Below are 13354 nucleotides of genomic sequence, written 5' to 3'. Positions count from 1 at the left end.
CTCCACACCCTCCCAGAACATGCTCACAAGCACCTCTGCCCTTAACCTCACCTTCGCTTTCCTTTCCGGGAGGCTGGTAGAAAGAGAGGCCGAGGGAGATGATGGCTGCGGCCTCCAAGATGATGAGAGTGACATCCTGTAAGGCCTCCCACACAAGTTCCAGGAAGGTCTTGGCCTTCTTTGGCGGGATGAAGTTTTGGCCGAACGTTTGGTACCGACGCTCCATGTCTGCCGGATCCCCGCTGAGGCCTGAGAGGTGGAGGACGATGGGACAGAGACAGAAAGGCAGGAAGAAAAAAGAGGAGGGAATTACAGACGCCTGAGAAATTTATTTCTGTAAAAATCAACATACATATATAGAAATTTCTCTTAAAGCAAAGCTATCTACAGACAGTTTCTCTAATTTCAGAGACCTGTAGATCAATTTCCATACAAACAGTCCTTCTCTACAATAGTAGACACATTGACACTTAATTCCCTCCAAACTCTCTCATCCTCATCTTCACTATCCTCTTCCCTTCAACCTCACCACTGTGTAATTCAGTTTCCATGGTGACCAGGAAATCAGGTCCAGGCTGCTTGTCTCTAACAGGTTTCTGCCCAGCAACAGGTGATGTCATTCCTCCAGTGTGCTATGTTTGGAGCTGAGCACACAGCTTTCTTTTTATCTATCTATTTTAGGATTGGCTGTTGGGGACAGGGGGGACGTATTTGTATACTGTAACTTATCTCTGTGTGTGTTTGCCTGGTTTGCTTGCTGCAGGGAGTCAGGAGTTGCTTCCAGAAATGCTGAAGAAATGTGTAGCAACATGATGCTCAACAGGGTTAAGGTTAAGAGAGAATGCTGAGTAATGGTAGTGAGCTGTATTCTCCTGTCATTAGTCCCTCCCTCTGTCCCTCCATTTCTCACCATCCCCTTGTTCCTCCCTTCCTTCTCATCCTCTTTCACAGCCTCTCTTGTTGGCTCTCCTCCTCTCTTTTTCTCCCTCTCTCAATCTCTCCTTGATGTGTCCTTGACAATGCGGCAAGCAGTCCTAGCTTCCCCCTTCACACACACACACACGCACGCACGCATACACACACACGCACGGACGCACGCACACACACGCGCACACACACACACACAGGAAACGAATGATTAAATCACAACACAGAAAAACAGTGGGAGGGACACATGCAACACATGCAACATCCTCTGTCCCGAAGCCCTCACATTGGCACAGGAAAAACTCCCCAAAATATAAAAAAACCTTCAATGGGGAATAAAAGGGAAGAAACCTTAGGGAGAAAGTCAGAGGAGGGATCCCTCTCCCGGGATGGACGGACTGCAATGGATGTCATGTGTACACAATCAACAATGTAAAAGATGTACAATACATTCAATTTCTCTAACAGAAATGATACAAGTAATTGCAAGTAACAGAACAAGTGTACGGCAGGACCACTATATGTAGATCATCTTGGATCACCACTGTCTTTTAGGGACGCAGAAGTGTTGAAGCGCGCTGGATAACATTGGATGTTGAGATGGAAGTAGCCTAGCAGCTAGCTTAGCATAGCAGTGCTTTAATGTATACACGCACAATGTTCTGTTGATGTTCTCTTCCTGTCTCTCCTGTGTGATCTAATGTAATGTATTAAGCGGAGGCAGCATCTGTAGTTGAGATCAGAAGTTCCACACAGCCACTGTGTCCTTCAGTGATCTGGCCAGACAAAACCTAAACCCATTCAGAGATAACGGTTCCTTGGGTACCATTTGAAAACCCTGCCTGTCATATTCAGGCTCTGAGTTTGTGTTGGACGGGGGGTGGGTCACCCTGTTACTGTACACGATTTACATAATACACATATATATATATATATCATTCTAATATGTGTTCACATATGTTGTGCATTAGCTCCGTGCTGCTGACTGTGTCGTTGCTGTCACGGCTTGACAAACATTGGTGAGGTTTGCTCTTCTAAATTGAGGGTTTTTTCTGCCATTGCAGCAGGTTTTTTATGCTGCGTAAAACCTGCATGGAGAAACTCAGGACATTACGGGGGAGGAGGGGGAGAAGAAGGGGGCTGTAACAGTGTTCACGTCTGGCAGGACATAATGTGGCTGATAACAGCGAATCATCTACCAGTCAACTGGCTGTTTACTAATGCCTGATGAGGAGTTCTGATAAACCAATCCTTCGGTCTTTCGATCAACACATTATAATGTTACAGAGTAAACAGGAAGTAAAGTCCAAAGAAGCCTGAGATAAATAAAAACGGAACTATTCAGTTTTGTCTTAGAATTGTATGGTTTTACATCAAAAAGCTCACAGCACCAAAAGCCATGGGTCACTAATAGTCGGGCCGCAGTCCGTGTCGGACCCAGACGCCATCCCGTCTGTACCTTGGACTTACAACCGTTACATATTTAAGAAGTGCTTCTATTTTAACATGCACAGCTTCACGGTAGCCCAGAAAACACACCAACCAATCACCTGCGTTCAGGGACGATCTGGCCAGAGAGGATAGCGGGGGACCCCCGGTAGGCCGACGAGGTGTTGGGCTGGTCCAATACCGGCCCACCTCCATCACCACCTGTCCCTCCCTCTGACATCACCCGACCGACTCTATTTCATTCTTCACAGAAGACATCTTGTCACGGTTGTTGGTCCTCTTCCTGTCTTATTTTGTAGTTTTCTTGTCTCTCGTGTCTCTGGGTGAGCTTCACTTCCTGTCCTGTCCTGTGATTGCCTGAGTGTTCCCACCTGTGTCCAATCACCTGCACCTCCCTTGTGTATTTAAGCCCTGTGTGCCTGTTGTCCCTCATCGCGTCATTGTCTTATGTCAGTTGTTGTTGGTGCACGTCCTTTGTTTTTGAGATTGGTGAATAAAGAGCACCTTTTGGATATCTGGTAACTCCTGCGCTTGAGGCCTGCCTCCTTCCGCCTGCCTTCAACCTGCAACCTGCTCCAGCACCCCCTACCTGACACATCTCAATAATCACTGACGGACATTAATACTCCTCCTCGCGATCTGTATTCACACTCACGGTTTCTTCTTTACTCATGATGATCATCGAATAATCGTCTGAAATAAAGTTTAGCGTATTTTATGGGTAAATAGGCCCCTGACTGGTCGATACGTGCGATGTATTGAGTGGAGCGGTCTGACAGTAACTCCTGGGCCACTTTTCCCCCCCAGTCTGCCCTTGCGTGCGTTGTTCATCACATCACATCAGATATGTGTATTCTGATAACAACCACAGCTTGAGTGAGATATAAACGACTGAGAGAGACATGTATATAGAAGGAGTCGGAGGAAAGAGAATCAGAAGTTTTATCACATTTTGAGTCGTAAGGCAACGCTACTTTTTAAGCAAAAAAACGACTTGGATTTGGGGAAACACGATGGTTTGAATCACTACGGAAGCTTCATAATTACACCACACACGTTTTGGGACAAACAAAACATGGAGTGGCCTACTGGCTCGGGTTGATAGTAGGTTTGTAACCCCCCTCCAACCAACCAGGTAACTACGGTTCGCCTGAGTTGGTTTCCAGGTGTCAGAGGAGCCTTTTTCCAGGCGTATGACTTTGACATTCATCATTGTAAAAGAAAAGACAATGTCACAGCATGTGCGTTGTCACGGGTCTCTGTACACTGAATTCTGGAAGATGCAGGCCGGGCAGCAAGGGCAGCACAGCGGTCAAGCATCTTTCATTAATCTATCAGTCACATCTGGAGCACCTGGGCCCCCCACTCTCCCTCCACACTTCTGAAGTAACTCCTTACTTTATGTTATAAATCGTTTGTATGATATGGCATTTCTGAATGATCGGTTTTGAGTAAGGACGTTCGATTCCACACTGTGGGGAACTTCCTCCTTCATCGTGGGTGCACATCGTCTGGATCGTGCCCATGTGTCATCTGGGGAGTCAGAGCAGTGAAAACGAAACCTGTCCAAGAGTACGGAGCGTCACTGAGTGTCTGCAGACACGCCCCTCTGTGTGCATGTGTATGCTGTGTTTGTTGGGACCTGCTGCACGGACTCCTGACCAGATTGCAGTATCAAATTAGCAACACTCAACACAGACATACTGTAACTTAACACCCACCAACTCTCTCACTTTTCTCCATCTGTGTCGCCGACACACACACACACACACTCACACACTCTCTCTTCTTCCTCTAGTCACCCTCTCTGTTCCTCACCATCTCACAGTCCTCAGTCATCTTTCCCTCTCTTGTTGACTTCCCCAGGAAACTTTTCTCTGCTGTTGTGTTGCTAGGCAACAAACTAGTTGAAGGAGTGGGTGTAGTGTGGTGACACACCCTTGTTAGAACATGTAGGTTTGCACATCCATGCACACACACACAATAAACACACAAATCCCAATTGTACCCTCAGAAGTCAAATCTTACATTATTAACAGATTATTATTATTATTATTATATTATTATTTTCATTGCAGATCAACATATTTGGGAATTTTTATAATGGTCTACAAATTGTGAAAAAAAGAAGCAGATGAAGATTATTTAAATGGTTGCTTGTTCATTTTCAGTCCATTGGTTAACAGACCAATCATTCCTGCTCCAACTATTATTCGTTATTGGTGAGTAGACCATCCAACCAATATTGATCAAATTAAACGTAATAACAAAGCCCTGGAAGGGACATGGTGAAAAGACACCACAAAGGACAAAAGGACAACATTTTCATTCCGGTCAGCCTCAAACATGTGATCATTGTGCCTATGGGTCAGTTAGGCACCATGGAGACAGACCTTCAGTTAGAAGCTGTAGCTACACAAAATGGCAGCAACAAAAGGCCTGCTGCGACCCTGATGGGTGGGACCTGGCTCAGTTTGAGTCGCTACAGCCGCTTACTGGTGGTCTGCCTCTGGGAGCCTGGGCCGGTTCCCTGCCCAACCAAGTAGTCTCCTGGCTGCAGAGAAGATGCCAACCAATTCATCCTGGAGCCAGGATTACAGTCTGGAAGGCAGCGCCGGCGCTCCGCCCACGCATCACGCGCTGCGCGTAGGGCATCAAGTGCCTGGGGGGGCATCAAAAAATCTGGGACGTGAAAAATCATCACAGTAGGGTACTAGTATAAATAACAAATAAAATATGTCTAAAGCATGTTAATATGCAAAAGCAATACAAAAGTAATAGGCCTAGACCAAATTAGTCGAGAAAAAGGGGAATCTCCTGTGCGGCCCCCCCTCCCCCCACCTCCCAGTGGTTTGTTCGATTATGCCTCAAATCTCAAATGTGGCAGACAGCTTTGAAATGGCTTCAAAAAGGCATCAAGAGTCGTGGGCGGAAAAAAGAAGAAAGAAGAGACAGCGGGATGATGCTCGCGCGTCGCTCTCAGGTAAGACAATGTTTTAAATCAGGGGTCCCCGAACTTTTTCTGGTGAGGACCGTTGCTGGCCACATATACTCGCGCTCATAATGTCCGCACGGATCGCCGGTGGGCCGTATTCGGTACTCGACCGTTACTGTTTTTGTTATCATTTGTTTTTTATGTTATCATTTACGTTTTTGTTATCATTTATGTTACCGTTATCGTTTCTGTTACCGTTAGCAATAAGACTAGCAATCATTCCTTAGGTTGCTAGCTGATGGTATTTTTGATTATGCTTCAATTGGGCCTGCTATTTATTTTAGCCATCAGAGATATAGTCAGGTAACGTTAGACCATTAGCCTAGTTTGCTTTGCACTTCAGGGCGCTTTTTTTGCACTTGTTATCAATTATGTTCAAACAATCTTATTGTGTCGTGAAAAAGTAGCCTAGCTACAAGTGACACTTTCCCAATGTAATGAAATGATGAGTGGGAAACGGCTCTTGGTAAGGTTAACTTTGGAAAAACCCTTCGACTGAACGTGATGTGATTAGGGAACGTTTAAGTGGTCTGGCTGTCATCAGCATCAATGGAGACGTGGCTCAGAAATATGATGACCTGATTTGCAGCTAGGAAATGCAGGCGTGTGCCTCTGTAGGGGCTTTGACAACTGATGGTAGTGAAAATGTTTGTAATATAGTTCGGATACCAGAATGGTCTCTTTTATAGAGATGGTAAAGTTCTACTGTGCAGTTTGTACTTATGTATGGTTATTTGCACTTTAAAATTTGCACTTTATTATTATTATTTGTTTATTATAATGTATATTATTTACTGAAGAAATGTGCACATTATTACTAGAACCTAACTAAGAAATTCTGAATGGTTGCTATTCCTTTGGTGGTGGTGGTGGTTGGTTGGTTGGTTGGGGGGGGCACCACCAAGCACTTGTGCTCAGGGCACCGAAATGGCTAGCGCCGGCCCTGCTGGAAGGTATCACCTTATCCAACCTTGGGCCATCTTTCTTTTCATGAATGTGCTGTTATCCATTCATTCAGCTAGCCATCTACTCCTCCATTACTCATCCATCAACAATCTGCTGTTTTTACAGTTTGACCACTCTTCCAACCGTGCCTACTCACCATCAGTGGTGCTGGACTGTAGTCTCTGGCAAAGCCCCTCTGTGTCCCCGTAGCTCTCCTGGATCTTCTGCAGGGCATCGGTCCCCCGGAGCTCCATTAGCTCCGTGAGCTCCGTCACTGTGACCCCGAATTCCCCCCCTGCATGGCTGCCGTCAGCCCTTCCTCCTCCGCCCACAGCTCGCGTCCCTTTGGGATAAAACTCCACCGCGCTGTTTGCCATTTCACCCATAGTGGCAGTTGTTGACATGTCAGTAAGTTGTATTTCTTCTGTTTTGTTGCTCCTCTCGCCTTGTAGTCTCTCCTTAACTCAGTTCCCTGTTCGTTTAGGTGCTGGAGGGTTGAGAATCTTGATTCAGTCTTATTTAAAAATGTGTAATCATAGCCACAATTAAAGCTTTTTTTAATTTCATTTAAGGGCAATGAAGGGGAACTGGTTGATTATTCTTAGTTAACCTCTTTATTTCGGCCTAGCCTCCCACTGCTCTTTTATATCTCCATACCTGGAGGAAGAGGAGGAGGAAACGTGGGTGAGGGGGATCAAGGACAGCAAGCAGGGGCTCTTCAGAAGCGTCAGGTCTGAATGAATCCAGCTTTCTTTTCCTGGGACTCCTCTGCGACCCCTCCCTCGGGGGTCACGGCCAGTCCATGGACAGATGGACGGACGGGCCCGACAGACTTACAGAAAGGGCCAGAGGGGCGATGGACGGATGGAGAGAGGGGCAAGCAAGGCAAAGGCTTCTGATGAAGTGGATCCAGTTCAGAGGTAGCTATTGCTGCACCAGCAGGGCCTAAGAGAGAGAAGTAGAAACCATTATTAAGCTGAGACTGGGGGCCGATGTGAAAATGATCAGTCATCAATCAAATAAAGACACACAGTAAGTAAACATTCATGAGGGACACACATGATGCGTTATTATTATTATATTACAGGTCATGCTTGCCTAAAGAAGAGCTTAGATGTAATCTTAGTAGAGTCAGCATCCAGCAGCAAAAGTGAACTCCAATGAGCCACGACCTGTAAAGGTCAGCTGACTCATTCCAAAGAGCCCTCAAGCCCCTCCCATCTGCTGCACAGAAACACTACCGCTGGTCCATTTCAAACGCAGTGATGCTGAATGTGTACCAAAAACACTGCACGTCTTTATGTCCCCCGCAATACACCTGCTAAGTAGACTGGACGGTTCTGGAGATATGGATGGGACACACACACAAGCCGCTGGATTCATAGACATTCACTGCACCTGTCCTTGGTGTATTCACAAACACCTGTGGCTTTATTCGTGCCATGTTTAAAGCGGCATACATTGATTTGCTTTGCCACCTGGTGGACAGAACAACACGCTGTAAACACAATACTGACACACAAGGGCCAACATGCTAGCAAACAGTGACATATTCACACATTCGGTTGACAATGAGTAACAATAGTCACTCCAACTCCTGACTAAACACTGCCCACAGGACAATTTCAGCCAATGAAATGCTTTTGTTTTAATCTGCTAAGAAGTAAAAAAATTAGGTACTTTTTTAACGTAATATCAACTGTATCTGAGACAAGAAACCCCATAAAACGTGGTCTGTCCTTCACCTCCCCATCCTGTCGGTCTGTGGTGCCCGTAGGTTCCTACTCAACATTTCAATAATTAAACGGTAGTCACTTTTTTCTTAGGGTGTCACGGTGGTATTAGCACTAGTGAACAGCACAGTGAGAAGGTCCTGGTTTGAAACCCACCCAGTGGCTTTTTGTGTGGAGTTTGCATGTTCTGGCCTTGGTCTCTCATGCTTCATTCCACACAGATTTGGTTAATTGGTGACTCTTAAATAGCCTGTAGGTGTGTGAATGTGAGAGTGAATGTCTGTCTCTATGGTGTGTACTATATAGACTCCAGCTGACTCATCAACTTGGTGCAGAGGATTTTATTAACTGTTACGGAAGAGCTTTTTTTTTCCAAGAAAGATAAAGAAGAGAAAGTATATAGTGAGAACTGCTCTGGTTGAATCCACTGTGTTAACATTAAAACCCAACTTTGACTCTGATTTAATTCAAATACATCTCGGCCCGTTGGCTTTCCGGGAGAATGGCAACTTCCCCCCACATGAGCAATTAGCCGTGAGTGTAACCAAATATCCTCAGCATCACACATGGCACAACATAGCCCAAATGCACGGCCGTATTTTGCATTAAAAAAAGAAGGGACTGTCTCAGTAATTCCTTCTTCTCCTCCCTCCACTCTCCCGTCTCTTGCATCTCCTCCCTCCCTCTCTCTTCCTCTGTGCCCTGCTTTGCCTCCATCCTGACGGAAAGTGTTAGTTTAGGACTGAGTCACCAGGCTCTTCCTTTGAAGATTCCTCTCGCTCCATCTTTTCTGATCTTCATCTCAGTATCTCTCCGTTCACTTTATCAGAACAGGTTTAAAGTGTGTTGATTTTTTTTTTGCATGCCTTCCTTGGTTTGTGTCAATGCTTGTTATTATTTTACGATCTGCTCATTCTGTTGCTACCCCTTCTATCTGCTTCCTGCTACTGCAATCATTTATTTACTCAGCCAGTCGTGCATTTTCTTCTGAACGCGACCTCTTACTCACTGATTCTGTCTGATTTTATAACGCTCATGCAAGAAAGAAACAAGAAACAAAAACCTCTTCTGTTTAGTGTCCCAACTACTGCAACTAACTCTGACTGCGTCTCTCTGTTGGTCTCAGAGCTGTGATGTGCACAGTGCACGTGTGTGTGCAGCGCATTATGTACATTGCAAAAATAAATTTTGCTACACAATTGGTTATAGTTTAGATACAAGCATTAGAAAAGTACACAAAAAGACACCAGCAGCCCGAGACATCACTTCCATTATCACTGCTATAATGCACGTGTACGCGCACACACATACACGTTTCATACACATACATGAAAGAGGTGGGGGGGGGGGAGGGGGGGCGGCTACTTGCTGAAAATGAATTTGAACTTGAAAAGAGTCAGACAAAGGTCACCACAATCCTGAGCATCCTGCCCATTTCTCCTGAATGCTAGCCAGCTTCTCTGCACTACCCCCCTCGGGGGGGGGGGGCAACTATTTCAGTGATTTTTATATTTCAGGAGAAAGCAGCCGCCCCGGGCCGTCGGGTATTTCCACTCTATCGCTGAGGCAGGGACGTTGAGAAGAGTACACAGTGAGGCAAGAGACAGATAGTCCTCACAGGATGTGGTTGTAAGGCTTGCACGGGACTGTCTGAGCTGGAGGGGGCGACCCAGGCTGCACACTTGAGAGTATGTAACTGTACAAGTAAGTGTGCGTTCTTCTCAGAGCTCTATATGCACATACTTGATGTGTGTCAACTTTATTGTGTCCGTGGCACACCAATGTGAAAGGTCACCTCTGGCGGGGGCACTTTCATCTGGGCCGATCGGCGCCGGCCACACACTTAGCCCAGCCAACAGGAGCCGGATATCTGCATTTACAGTGGAGCACATACAAGCCGACAGCTTGGAGGGAGGGGAAGCTAATTGGACTTGGAACAGAACATGAGGAGGAAAGAAAGTCCCACTCTGAGTGTCTGTTTCACACACATGCAACAGCTCACACTCAGAGTGTCCCATGTCGGCTCCACATGGGACAACACGCACACACACAATACCATGCACTAAAGGTGCAGGAATGGCCCATAGTGCTTCAGCACTAAACGACCTTTCCTGGTCACCTTCAGGCGTGCACGAGGAGCATCATCCCTCTGCTCATCCTCATAACATGGCAACAGGAGGAGGTCCTGATTATAGCTGAGGAACTACAGGAGGCCTGCTAAAAAAAATCTAAGAGAATGAGAGCGAACCTATGGTGCGCCACACGCCTACTCTGTGTCCCTCCGCAAGGTTACCGGCCCAGCCCAACTCCAACCGACCCTGAGCGGGTCCCCCGGCCGCGGATCGCTACCCCCCCCCCCCCCCCCCCTCCTCTGCTCAGCGCTGCAGGTGCGACGGCCGTAACCGAGACAAACAACACGAATGAACCCCAATAGCGCAGCCCGGCGCCCTCCATCCACTGGCACGGACACGCGCCGATAGATGCAGGGATGGGTGGATGTCCGTAGCTCCACACACGCGCGCACACGCATCCACACATTCTCCCTCATAATGCATGCCAGCAGAATGACGGTGGTCCCCGCTGATGACAGCTGAGTGAGGCCTGTGTTGAGACATGCCACATTCGGCCCTGTTTCCACGGGTTCATGCTACATGCTACGGACGCATCACAACGTATCTTCACGTACAGAATCACGGGTAGAGGACAGTGACGCACGCGGGCACGCACGGACTCACCGTGCAGGCCGAGCTCAAGGACATCCGCGCACGAGCGGGGAGGCAGAATCCCCTTTAATCTGCGTGTGCGTGGAGCGGAGAACGTCCCGAGCCGGATGAGAGTGGCTGTGCGGGGAGCGGGAGGGTGGGAGGGGGGGGGGGGGGGGGCAGGACCGGGCTGCGGCAGTTCCGGTCGCCTGGCGTTCGGAGAGGTGCGGGGATGAAAGACGACGACGGTGCTGCTGGATGCTCCGCTCGGTCCCCCGGCGGAGGGCTGACAGACACAGAGAAACACGGAGAGAGGATGCGCCGGCTTGAGGTTTTAAACACCTCCGTTGCAGGAGGGGATGGGAGGGGGGCGGGGTAGTCCGTACGCTAGACGATCGGCTAGCTGCTAATGTGACAGAATTAGGTTAACTGTTAAGGGCACTGGGAGAAAAAGAAAAGAAAAAACGGAAAAAGACGCCGCGCTGAGAGGAGAAGCTCATGCAACATCTTCGGAGGAGGAGGAGGGGTTCAGCCACTGAGAGCCCGCACTCACAGGAGCTCGGTCGCAGCATCCGAGAGAGGAAATTATGGAGGGGGAGGGATGCCGGATACGTCACCCCCACCGACTTGACAGCGTGATGACGACAGCAGAGCCACCGCACTGCAGCCACGCTTCACCTCTGGAGTTTTATCACTTGGTGCTCTTCTGTTCAGAACAATAGTGGGAATGCTTCACATCTTTATTGAACTTCTTCATGTTCACGTGCATTCATGTATGTTCATACATTCTTCTGTGCCACATTTCAGCGCCATCAAATCAGTTATTAAAACCATTGAGCTATCAAAGCTCAATATTCAAGGGGTTCCAGTCGTGATTAGTCAGTGTTCTACCTCTTATGCTTGAATTATATCAATTAATATTCTAAATATATATATTTTTAATTCTCAATCAATTAAAAATCCTCTTAAAGTTCAAATCCCACCACCTTTTAATCGTATAAATATTGAAAATTTCTTGATAAGAAAAATAAGCTTGTTAATGTCTATTAAACTTTTCAATACCACTTGTGTTTCATCAGACCGTTGGAGATTTGTCACAATTGTCCCCAGCCGCCCAAGAGCAAGACAAAGTCCAACTCTCGCCCTGTAGGTCTTTCACGCAACTTCTGTATTTGTTACCGGAAATCCACAATCGTCATGGTAAGCTTCCTCCTGTCTGATTAGGGCAACAGCAGGTAAACACATGGCACTAAGAGAACATGCAGAGTCTCCACAGATAGGCTGCTGGAGTCAAACCCAGGACCTACTCGCTGTGAGGCAACAGTGCTAAGCACCACACCACTGTGCCACACTGATGGAGATGTTCAATGAAAATGGATTGAGGCTATCCGGCGGGATGAAGGACCAAAGTGTAGCATTAAACAGTGGAGCACATATGTCTGCAGGAGACACTACCTCAGACGACAATGTTTCAGGGATCACTGTTCGCTGCTTTAAACCAGAGGCTGTCTCCAGAACTATGGTTGTCCCCAGCCCTTTTCTTTGGAACCATTTCACCCCTAAAGGAAAAAGGGAGCCTGTGTTTGAGCGGTGCCAAAAAATGATAATAGCAATCATTCCTTAGGTTGCTAGCTAATGGTATTTCTGATTATGCTTAAATTGGGCCTGCTATTTCTTTTAGCCATCAGAGATATAGTCAGGTAACGTTAGCCTATTAGCCTAGTTTGCTTTGCACTTCAGGACGCTTTTTTTGCGTTTGTTATCAATTATGTTCAAACAATCTGACACTTTCACATCGTAATGAAATGATGAGTGGGAAATGGCTCTTGGTAAGGTTAACTTTGGAAAAACCCTTCGACTGAACGTGATATGATTAGGGAACGTTTAAGTGGTCTGGTTGTCATCAGCATCAATGGAGACGTGGCTCAGAAACTGTCATATGATGACCTGATTTTGCAGCTAGGAAATGCAGGCATGTGCCTCTGTCGGGCCTTTGACAACTGATGGTAGTGAAAATGTTTGTAATATAGTTCTATCGGATAGCAGAATGGTCTCTTTTATAGAGATGGTAAAGTAAATTCTACTGTGCAGTTTGTACTTATGTATGGTTATTTGCACTTTAAAATTTGCACTTTTTATTATTATTTGTACTCTTGTAGGCAGCTGCCATGATAAAAATCTTCTCTGTAAAAACCACATTAAAAAGATTAAAAAACAATGTTAAAAGAGAGAAGAAACTCGCAAGTCTCTTGCACTCAGTAAAAAGATGATGAATAGTCTCTCGGAGGTCACACAAGGTCCTGTATTTATTTATGCTATACATTAGCTATATCTAAGCCTATTTGACTAGAAAATCATGTCCAGTTGTAGCCGTTATTCTGCTATACTGGTCTTGTAAGTGATTGATTACTTGTAGTCAATATGGTGGACCCGGCCTGAGTACCTTAGAAGCTTCACGGTACTGGTTGCCGACCTATTACTCCCGTAGTTCACGCCGAGATCGCTACCCAGCTCAGTAAGAGTCTAGCTCATGCCCTCTCTCAGGGTATACATTACATCTCAGGGTATACATTACACGCAAACAACGGTAGACGCCAGCGCTG

The 13354-nt window shown here is 46.6% G+C and overlaps 1 protein-coding gene across 3 annotated transcripts in view; it reads right to left on the bottom strand.

The window, feature by feature from the left end:
* The window catches only part of atp2b3b (ATPase plasma membrane Ca2+ transporting 3b), a 39571-nt gene extending 28666 nt beyond the window's left edge, over positions 1–10905 (bottom strand). For all 3 annotated transcript variants that reach the window (XM_037477895.2, XM_037477893.2, XM_062562895.1), the window contains exons 1-3: positions 10785–10905; positions 6474–7261; positions 52–249 (exon numbers count right to left, since the gene is read on the bottom strand). In XM_037477895.2, coding sequence (XP_037333792.1) covers positions 52–249; positions 6474–6720 — 445 coding nt within the window. In that variant the 5' untranslated portion in view covers positions 6721–7261; positions 10785–10905. The remainder of the gene's footprint in view (positions 1–51; positions 250–6473; positions 7262–10784) is intronic.
* Between the last annotated feature and the right edge of the window lie 2449 nt (positions 10906–13354).

Source organism: Pungitius pungitius, chromosome 1 (assembly GCF_949316345.1).
Source record: "Pungitius pungitius chromosome 1, fPunPun2.1, whole genome shotgun sequence".
NCBI lineage: Eukaryota > Metazoa > Chordata > Actinopteri > Perciformes > Gasterosteidae > Pungitius > Pungitius pungitius.
Note: the sequence above shows the minus strand (reverse complement) of the source record. Positions and strands in the feature narration are given on the sequence as shown.